This window comes from Diuraphis noxia, unplaced genomic scaffold, assembly GCF_037042655.1.
Source record: "Diuraphis noxia isolate RWA-SAM2 unplaced genomic scaffold, SU_Dnox_SAM2 contig0001, whole genome shotgun sequence".
Classification (NCBI taxonomy): Eukaryota; Metazoa; Arthropoda; class Insecta; order Hemiptera; family Aphididae; genus Diuraphis; species Diuraphis noxia.
This window is the reverse complement of record NW_028301711.1, coordinates 65,160,887-65,172,107: the sequence shown is the minus strand read 5'-3', so window position 1 is coordinate 65,172,107 and position 11,221 is coordinate 65,160,887. Positions and strand designations below refer to the sequence as shown.

The 11,221-nt window shown below is 27.9% G+C and overlaps 1 protein-coding gene across 2 annotated transcripts; it reads left to right on the top strand.

Moving 5' to 3' along the window:
• The first annotated feature begins 2,506 nt into the window (after positions 1-2,506).
• Positions 2,507-9,768, top strand: LOC107168791 (PHD finger-like domain-containing protein 5A). 2 transcript variants are annotated; one of them, XM_089215973.1, is made up of 4 exons: positions 2,507-2,823; positions 3,760-3,950; positions 4,022-4,102; positions 9,298-9,768. In XM_089215973.1, the coding sequence occupies exons 1-4, from the start codon at positions 2,772-2,774 to the stop codon at positions 9,403-9,405; spliced, it is 432 nt and encodes a 143-aa protein (XP_089072099.1). In that variant the 5' UTR covers positions 2,507-2,771; the 3' UTR covers positions 9,406-9,768. The 2 variants fall into 2 exon arrangements, with proteins under 2 accessions (XP_089072099.1, XP_015373801.1); XM_015518315.2 differs by lacking the exon at positions 9,298-9,768 and having other exon boundaries at positions 4,022-4,275.
• Positions 9,769-11,221: the final 1,453 nt, after the last annotated feature.

The window sequence follows — 11,221 nt, the reverse complement described above, 5'->3', positions numbered from 1 at the left end:
CAATAACAGGCTTTTGAACTAAAAATAATCGTTCTACTGTGTGATCAAGTAATGCTTGTAAAGAAATTTCTGCGATTGTAGAAGTTACTTGTATGTTTTCTGGTTTTGGATAACACTGTTTTTTACTTTCTTGTACGACTTTGTATGATGGAAATTTATCTGGGACACTCATCCTAATAATATTGTACTGATGTCTAGAAAGCTTTGCATCTACTATAACAGCTAGAGCATCTTCACCCGATAGTTTTTTAGGTGCTTGTGCAGACTGCTTCTAAGCTTCTTAAATACTTTTCTATATCTACTTGCACGTGTGGAAGTGGATGTAGTTATTTCCTTCAGTAACTTTGCGGCTTCAACTTGTCCCGATGCTCTTAAGCTCATCTGTGTTGCATGACTTAACACATTAACAGACGTATTATTTCTCAGTTCTTGAGTTCTTTTCCGCTTGTTTCGTTCGCTACTCATCTCAAATGCCACTACTGGACAACCACGATTATTCTGGTTATTTAAAGATACAAATTTAATAGAAGCATTTAACCAGTTTTTATTTTCTACAATAAATCGTAATTAAATCGTTAAATCGTTAAATTATATATCATTTTCGTGATACAAATATATTATTATTATTATTATTATTATTAGTTAGTTATCTAGGTAAATATTATGTATAACTCGGTAAAACGTATATATTAAACGTTACGTAACTTACCTGTAGCTAATGGTTCCATAATAAACTGAATTGAATACACAAACAATCGCTAAGTTACAGAAAAAAACTAAATTGTAAAATAATATTATTCTGTTGGATTTACACTGCAACACTGTGGACTTATATTACGACTGCTGTAACTAAATCAATTTAAGCCACAACACGTGCACTAAACCAGTAAACTATGCAGTATGAACTCCATTATTGATACATATAATAATTCGATAAGATAAGTAAAATTTGATAAATGCTATTTTTGCCAGCTTTCGATGTCAATTGCCCCACTGTGCATTGGTGCGAATATAAGTATGTGGTAAAATAGGCAATATTATACAATTAGGTAATCTAAATGTCGTAAAAGAGTCAATGTATACATAAGATATATATAATAACTTATTCTTGATTTAGACTTGTTAGAATTTTTTTCATACTTTTGGTGGAGATCATACTTTTGGTGGTCAGGAATGGACAAAGAAATCGAAAATATCACACAAAGTTGCGACAATTGTATTAATGTCAGCAAAATCCGCCAAAATCTGTAACATCACCTTGGAAATGGCCAGAAAAACCGTGGACTAGAGTGCATTGCGATTTTCTTGGACCATTTCAAAATAAATATTTTTTTGTCATTGTTGACGCAACCACAAAATGGTTAGAAGTATTTCAAATAAATTCTATGACAGCAGAAATTGTTATTCAAAAATTTTCAGAAACGATAGCACGATTTGGAATTCCAAAAACAATTACATCAGATGGTGCAAAATGTTTCACTGGTTTTGAATTTCAAGCATATTGCAAAAATCTAGGTATAAGGCATATGACAGGCGCTCCATTTCACCCAGAATTAAACGGCTGTGCGGAATCAGCAGTCAAAACAATAAAAAATTTTTTTTTTAAATGCTCGACTGCACAATCCCAATTATATAAATTTCTTTTGATGTATCGTAATACACCTCATTCAACAACACGAGAAACGCCAGCTAAACGAATGTTAGGTCGATCAACACGTTTACAATTTGACGCGTTAATGCCGAATACAAGTGAAGTGGTTATTGAACGACAAATATCACAAATAAACAATGGTGGTAATAGGATAGTATCATTTAATACAGGTGATAATGTTTTAGCTAGATATTATAGGAATAATAACAATAAATGGCAAAAGGGTAAAATTATCAAATCCATTAGTTGTAGTACACACGATGTAGAGCTCGATGACGGAACTATTTGGAAGAGACACAATGATCAATTACTCATTGATAAATCGCTGACACCAGCGAATAATTCAATTTCACTTACACCCACTAGACAAATAAATGAAAATACTGAAAATATCGAAACCGTAGGTGCAAAACAAAATCCTGATACTATAATAATAACATAAACGTATTATATAGACATTTATTGTTAACAGTATAAATCGTAATGACGTACAATATTTATATTAATATTTCTACTCGCTAATAACCGATGGACAGTCCCCACCGATCGTAATATGATACTTATGATTATTGTTAGTATAAACAGTATAGGTGTAATATCATATAATATAAATGTTGAATATGCAACAGGGAGGGGGTCTATCCCCCCTCTCGTTTGACCGCCACTGGTGGATAGGTACATTATTAAATTAATAAACCTTACAGTTATGAAATCAAATAAACTAAATTTGACGGCGACAAAGACGGATTAATTGTATTTATAATTTTATAATGAAATAAAATTGGCAAATCACATTATTCAACACAGGGTAAAAGTGAGTCATAATAATACAAAATTATAATGTGTAATATTAAACAGCTTTATTTTGGCGACACTGACGTTTTGAAATTTGACTGTATTGATTATTTGAATGGTGGTGAATTTTGTTGTGATAAGCACGGACTAAACTAAGTTTATCGTAGTCCGTGGTGATAAGTAATTAATCAATACACTAACATATTGTACATTGAACCCTGGAATCCCAGCAACTAGTGACCTGGGCATCAACTCACTTAAAATTTAATAATTTAATAATCATCGGTTACTTATCTTATCTGACATTTAACAATAACCCAATAAGATGGCTAAACATCATCCAGACTTGGTATTTTGTCGTAAGCAGCCCGGCGTTGGTAAGTGTAAAACTGTAGACAATGTATAATATTTATATCTGTAGACTATACTACTCAATTATGTTACGATTGTCTATAATGGTGTTTTTATGGGGTGAGTTGATTTGATAAGATATCATGAATTACGACCATACAAATGAACAAAATACAATAAAACTTACCTACAAATATTAATATTTCATATTTTCATCTTTTAGTTGTCTCTTAAATCTCTAAGAAACTCAATATTAGCCACTTAATATTAAATTAAAACAATTTAAGTTTTCATAAAAAAAATAGAAAACAAAAACATAAAGATTTCTTTATAAGTGTTTAATGTTTTTTTCTTATCATAATGACTTTTTATTTTAGTTACATATTTTATTAAAAGATTCCAATAGTTACGGTTACATGGCATTTAATGTTGTAAATAAATAATTTTTAATATAAACTAAAAAAAAAATATATTAACAATAACTATTAATTTTTTTTTTGATCTTAATTGTATTAACAATAATAGGTAATCTAGAAAAATTTATAAATTTATAAATTTATAACTTTTTCCTACATTGGAGGGTTGAAAATAAAATGAAGATTTTACTCAAAGTCTGATTTACCTAAGTACTAGTTATTTCTGATTAAGTTGTCTATAATGCCCACTCAGAACACTTAGCATATAGTTGACCTCAAATATTTTTTGTGAATAAAATGATGAATACAATATACGATTTTGAACTGTGATAATTTATTTTATCAGAAGGTTAAAATAATAATTGAAATATTTTATAATTTTTTTTATGCAATTATTTATACACAATAACAATATATCAATATAAATTTACTACCCCCTAAACATTTTGCTACCTCTGGAACCTAACTATAGTAATACAATATTTAATTATTATAATATTCTTTTTAGTTAATTTAAGTATTTAACACACATTACCTTCATTACAGCTATAGGACGATTATGTGATAAATGCGACGGTAAATGTGTTATTTGTGATTCCTACGTTAGACCATGTACACTGGTACGCATTTGTGAAGACTGCAATTATGGCTCATATCAGGGTCGATGTATTACATGCGGTGGACTTGGAATTTCAGATGCATATTATTGTAAGGAATGTACAATTCAAGAAAAAGATGTTAGTTATATTTTAAAATGTGTTAAAATTGTCATGACTAATTCAAGTTTGTAATATTTATTTTATTTCAGAGAGATGGATGTCCAAAAATTGTAAATTTGGGAATTGCAAAAACAGATCTATACTATCAACGGAAAAAATATGGGTTCAAAGTACGTTAACATCTACATATTTGCATTTTTATTTTTATAATTTTAAGTTTCTATTTTTAGTTAACTCAAAGAATAAGTATGAAATGTATGTTTTTTTTTTTTTTTGATTACCATTAAATGATTAAAAATTGAGGTTTTATGTAAAATTACTCAAAATATTATAATTTCATAAATATAACTAGTGTTTTTATATATATATTTATATAATTTATAAATTTTAATAATTTAATAAAAATAATTATAGCTATAAATATTAATATAATTGTTTAATATACTGTTATTTACTATAACAACTTAATAGGCAAATAGGAATGGTAATTAATTAATTTTTTTTCTTCATTAAATAAAATACGTGGTAACTTACCCATTGGAATTCAAAGTTTGTAATATTATTATTTGCATTTAACTATTCATATTTTATAGTTTTATAACTATACAAAAGTTGACAAAAAAAAAGTTGTAATCGAGTTATTTTGAGAGGTTCTTTGAAAAATGTGACTCTTAGACTCTTTCGATCTCAGACCAACACTGATAATGTAACATTCAATCTATAAATTTACAATTTATTTCATATTACATAATATGAAATTATTTATAATCTTGTAATATTGTTAATTTTAAGTTAAATGTAGGCTAACCTATAGTTTTTCTATAATTCTATATTATAATTGTCTGCACTGTGTTGATCTTAAAATGTATTATCTCATAACAATAGAAATAAATAAATAAAATAAACTGGTAAAATTATATATATGTATATATATTTTTTTTTTCTGTGCATTATTAATATGAAACTCCATAGTTAATAAATATTTATTAAATAGTGGTTATTTTTTACCATACTACACAAATAACTAGTAACAATTAACGAAATCGATATATTTAAAATATAGCCAGCATCAAAATAATAAATTCAACTTAAAGTTATTAGGTATAAGAACTGGGATCAGTTCACCAGGAATTTGGGAGTTTTCATTATGAACTGTCTCATTTGCTATAAGCTGTTTTTAATTTTCTAGTTAGTTATTGCTAAATGTCTTTAATCAGTCATAAATTAGCCTTTTGTTAAATAGAAAAATAATAACGATATCTTGCACATTTAGGTGTTTGAACGCAACTTTACTACTACCTAATCATAATATCGGATGCAGGTGCATTTACTGTATTTCTACTACTATACCTACAAGGCTACAAATATCATATAATTGATTAATAAATTATAATGTTTTTAATTACTTGTAAATAATACTATTAAATATTTTTTTTATGTGTTACTATATGATTATCATGCCTATTGCCTAGTAATTAAACAAAAAAATGTATATAAAAATTGAGTTAAATAATACTATAATATATATTATACATGACAAAATAAAATATACTTATCATCGGCATAGATCACAAAAAACCTAATAGATGTATTAGCCCCATCTCCACCCAAAGAATAAAATAAAAATACACAGTTTTTTAGTTGTGTGAGATCAAATCCGGCTCTCATTATTTTAAAAAAGTTAGACCTCCTGAAATTTTAAAGAGTTACTGCCAATAATTCAAATATATATACTTCAAAAATATAATATATTTTCTCATTATTATATATAAATATAAGCACACTTAAGAACAAATTATTTGTGAAGTATAAATCAAAATAAATAAATATCAAACTTGTCCTTGTTTTAATATCAGTAAAAAATGTTTGCAGGTTTTGACAGATAAATTTATATTATATACAAAATATTAGTTGAAAAGAATTAATTATTGTAGTACTGTATAGAAACTTATTTTTTTAGTGTCTTTATTTTTTAATTAACAATATATTATATAATATTTATAAATCAATAATTAGTATGTAGCAATAGTATTGGCATAACGCGTATGAGTTACTAATCTGGTTATTAATGTATATATTATATTATATCAGTTTGCTAGCTGGCTAGGTATTAACAATTTAAATAATCTTAAGAAAATAATTTGAATCAAAGATAAATCAGTCAATAATAAAAATTTGTCTATCAAGAGATTAACAATGATTGTGCGCTGATCTATTTACTATAATATCTTCCCAAACCACTCCTGTTAGGTCCATAAGTTAAAATTGTCTTCAAATTATTTCGGTTATATGAATGTTTTTCTGTGTGACTAATATAACATAATTTCACCATTTCTTCATTAACCTAGCTTCACAATGCCATAAGATCAATCTTGAATGTGGATAATATATTTGTATCAGTGCACCATCAAATTCCATTTAATGTGTTATAGATATTAGAAATTATTTACAAATTCACGATGCATACCTTGATATTATATAATATTATACAATACATACTATTATATAATTGTATCTACTTTACCTTCCTCTAAAATATGTTTCAAATTTTATGTAGTAGAGGAAAGTATGACATATTTAAACTAAGAACAATAATATCATATAATGTAGACAAATTCATTTATTTATTATAAATGTACAAAAATAGGATATTTATACTCTTTTTCCGACCGAAACTGGTCGCAGCCACGCATCCTCCACCCAAAAACACAACACTTTCGGACTGCGTGGAGGGGGATTTCACAGGCGAACAAGCCGACTGGAGCTCATTCTACATGCGCAAAACGGTCCTGTTCTCTCGTGAAAAAGAGTATAGGGTGATTTTTGTAATATGATTTATGTACAGTTTCATCATTTAAGACATTTAAGTAACAATAATTTTAGGATCTATTGATATTTGAATTTTGTTTTCAACTAATAAATTATCAACAATATATATTTTGTAGTACATATAACAATACATTTAATCGCCAGAAAAAAAAAATATACTTGCTACTGTTTTACATATTTAACAATTTTAATAGTCTGTGTGTCACTATAAATCATAAAACATGTATAATTTATGGCAGAGTGTATTAGAACTGTGTTCTATGACAGTATAAATACCCCTAGGTACTTAAAAAGCTCATTAATATTTTTATTATCAATAGTTACTTAGAAAATAAAAAAGATTTCAGCATATTATTTTTATTTTGGAAAAGTCACTCAAAGTCAACATTATGACTTTTAACCGAAGGAAATATTTATATTCTGCCGTGTGGTTTTAAAATTATATCTCAACTACACAGGCTATAATAAATTTATTAAAATCAGCACTGTTCGTACTTATAAAAATAAAATAAAAATGTTATTTTATTTTAAAATAGATTTATATGCTTATTATTTTTATTATCTATATATATAAAAATGGAGACGAAAATGTATAACAATTCATCAGTTGAGAACGGCTGAACCGATTTCGCTCACTCTTTTTTTGTTTGGGTCGTAATTGTCAGGAGAAGGTTCTTACGGATGAAAAATTTGAGAAAGTTATCGGGTTAGAGAAATATGATGAGGGTGTGATGAAATTAAAGTGGCGCCATCTGCCCAGTAAAAAATAAAATAAATAATATTAATATGTTTTGGTAGTCAAAGGCAACCATTTAAACAAACAAGTGCTCTCGAGAGCAGCTGGAATTATTTTTAGGATGGACATTTTTGTTTACTTATAAATGGTTGCTTTACTGACAGTTATTATTAGCGGTTATTATTGTTCTGTGTTATTAGTGATGGTTATATATATATTTATCTGTTGGTCCGATATACATTCTAAGACAGCTGGACCGATTGCGACCAAATTTGGTACATAATTTTATTAGACATAATATGAGCAGAAGATATGGTAAGTTAGAAAGTGTTATGCCTAAATATCATTGAATTGAATATTTAAATTGTCAACATTATATTGAAAAAACGAAGAAAATTACATAATGATATACGAAATTGAATATCGTTGTAAGATTATAATATATTTTAACCACTATCTATCATTATGTATAAAAATATACTGATAGCATCATCACATGAAATGAATTTAACACACAATATGAACTATGGACCATAAAATAGATAGAATTTTTAACGGGCTACGAAGTGCACGGGTTCAGCTAGTCTTACAACGATATTCAATTTCGTATATCATTATGTAATTTTCTACCAAGCTACCAAAACCGATCGTTTTATTTTATTGTATATTATTTTATTTATTTATTTACCAACGACATAATTTTATACGAATTAAATTAAAATGACTACATTTTTTTGGCAAGTACCTATATCATATATTATAATATTATATATATTATATTATGTATATTAGTATTATAAAATTACATGCATCGCTGACCTGTTCAACTATACCAGTGCTTCTCAACCTTTTTTGTTATAAGGCCCCCTAAATTTAATGTTAAACTGTCAAGGCTCCCTTCCATGGATGTAAAAGCAAAAAATAAATAAAAAAAGGTCATCAGTATTATTTTTTTCAATGATATACTAATATACTATACTTACATGCACTAATTTCACAATTTCACACAAATAAATTATTAAAATGTACAGATGTATAAAACCTAAAAACATATATTATAAACAAAAAAAGAATTGGTAAAAAAGGCTAGGTTAATAATAATAATAACTGAATAACCAAAAATATTTTAAATAAAAAAAAAATTTCAAGACCCCCAATCATATAGCCACGGCCCACAGTGGTCCACAAATTAAAATTAGGCGGTCTTTATTGCCCAATTTTAAAATGATAAAAATTGGATTTTTTTTTTTATTTAATATGTCTACATCCTGACAAGTCCAAATGTGTGTTTTGAAATTCATAAATATTTTCATAACTCGAGTTATAGCTATTTTAATGAGACATTTTTCGATTTATCTGTTATTTTATTTTAATTTTGGTCATTAATTGATTATTTATTTATATCACATTGTAACCACAAAAAAATTAAAAATATACTTTTTTAAATGATATTATTTCTGTTCTATAAATAGATATACTTTTACGAAATATATATATTTTTTAACACATTTATGATGAAGTTAACTCAAAACTTTTCGTTTTTTTCTTTTTTTTTCTTTTTTCAAAGTCTGCAGATAAAATTTACTCAACTTTACACTATATCCAATACATTTATCTTATAGATGAACTTCTCAGCTATACATTGATGTACATTTTGTTTGCAACTATTACGTACACGAATTATTATCACTTCAAAATTACAGATTACTCTAAAAACCTAACCTAACCTAACCTAACCCTCGACATTATTACGTTATTATTTTTAGACTATGTGATTTAAAATGTAGTATTTCTTTTCAGAAATCTTTTCAGTATTGGTTCCTTCATAATTTTTACTGGAATGGACAAATTACTCAAAACGGGGCAATTATTATCAGTAGAGAAAACCGGTCTAACATCTACAAGTAAAAGCAGTACTTCGTCTGTTCCATTGGAAAACTCGACTTTCCACCGTGAAGCAGCTCCTCCCCAAAAACTAACTGTCGAAAATGAGGCATTTCTAAGTAAGGAATACACTCAAATTAATTTTTCAAAAGGTAAAACAAGACGATATGATGAAGAATATTTATCGTTTGGATTTATTCTCATTGGAGTAGACACGTTTCCCGATGTGAGGTGCGTAGTTTGTGAAAAAGTTCTCAGTAACAGTTCTTTGGCTCCTGCGAAGCTTAAGCGACATTTGAAATCTAATCATCCAAATCTGTAAGGGAAAGATCTGGAATTTTTTAGAATGAAGAAAGAAATTTCAATTGAAAGTGCGAGTTCTCTCACTAAGTATGTAAAAGACGAAAATGAGAAAAACACAGAGGCTTCATCTATATTAGGTTTTAATATTGCACGTGCCGGAAAATCTCACACCATTGCCGAAAGTTTGATTAAACCTAGTATGATAGAAGTGGTCTCTTGTGTTCTCGGAGAAGATGCGGGAAAAAAAGTTGCAGCAGTGCAGTGCTCAAAAGCCTCAAACAATACAATTTCTGATCGAATTCAAAAAATTTCATCCATTGAATACGAAAGTTTGCTTGAAGTAAAATCTTCATCTGAATTAAAATTCAAGTTCAAGTCACTTAAAATTAAGGAATTCTGGATCGCCATGGAAAGTGATTACGAACAATTGTCCATAAAGGCTATCGCCGTTATATTACCATTTTCAACTTCCTACTTGTGTGAAACTGGCTTTTCAGCGTATACAAAGACCAATAATAAGTTTCGAAATCAACTGAATGCGGCTCCGGACCTACGAATCCAGCTTTCATGAATAACTCCAGATTTAAAAACAATTATGAAGAAAACTATGGAAAGATTCCAATCTTCTCATTAAATCTATTTTAGAGTAATAAAAGAGAAATATTAAATTTTAAGCTATGGTATGATCATTTATATTTATAATATTGTAATTGTAATAGTTATAAACAAAATAAAATGTTAAAACTGTCTTAACTATGTTTTTTAAATTTTATTAATGACACTTTTATGCCGGAAGTGTCCAAAAACCCACTCATTTCAGTGTACAAAACATATATCTGCATTACTATTATAGAAAAAATGGGGGTTCCTCAAAATGTTCAAGATCTTGCAAGGGTTCCGCAAGTAAAAGAAGTTGGGAAACGCTGCCTTAGATCATATACAATGGATAGAGCTACTGCATTATAAACGTACTATGGGTTGAAGACAACATTATGAAGTTGACTGATATTTATTGCGCATGCGTTATCATTATTTTATTTAATTTTTTAGAATATACGTCCAGGACCCTTTTGTACATAACAGAGACAGGTATAATAGTTTACAAAGAAATAGTGAAAGAGAGAGAAAAAAGCATATAAAATATATACATACATGAGTTATAGAGAAAAGGATATATGAAAGTGTTTAAGTGTGATATAACAAAGTGAATAATAATAATAGGATACAATAATAGTGAAATATATTTAACTATTAGCTAAAAAAGAGAAAAGTGGGGTCCAAAATGGCATTACGCATTATACGTTTAATAGGCTCATTTAGCAAGTAGTTGGTAGAACAAAAAGGAACATAAAATGTAGTGATGGAACGAGTGGTGCGTTTAGGTACTTTAAAGTTAACTGAGGAAAGTAACGTTGGGGAATCAACTTTACCATCTAACAGCCCTTTTAAGAACTTGCCACCCATTATGCGCCTGCGCTCTGCCAGTGATGCTAAATCAAGATGAATGGCAACAGGGGAGTAATCATGTGATGGACAT

What these genes read in the sequence shown, in the direction of transcription:
- LOC107168791 (XM_089215973.1), top strand. Translation starts at nt 2,772, where the DNA reads ATGGCTAAACATCATCCAGACTTGGTATTTTGTCGTAAGCAGCCCGGC. An exon ending in TCGTAAGCAGCCCGGCGTTG is followed by an intron (nt 2,824 to 3,759) that starts GTAAGTGTAAAA and finishes CCTTCATTACAG; the next exon opens with CTATAGGACGATTATGTGAT. An exon ending in GTACAATTCAAGAAAAAGAT is followed by an intron (nt 3,951 to 4,021) that starts GTTAGTTATATT and finishes ATTTTATTTCAG; the next exon opens with AGAGATGGATGTCCAAAAAT.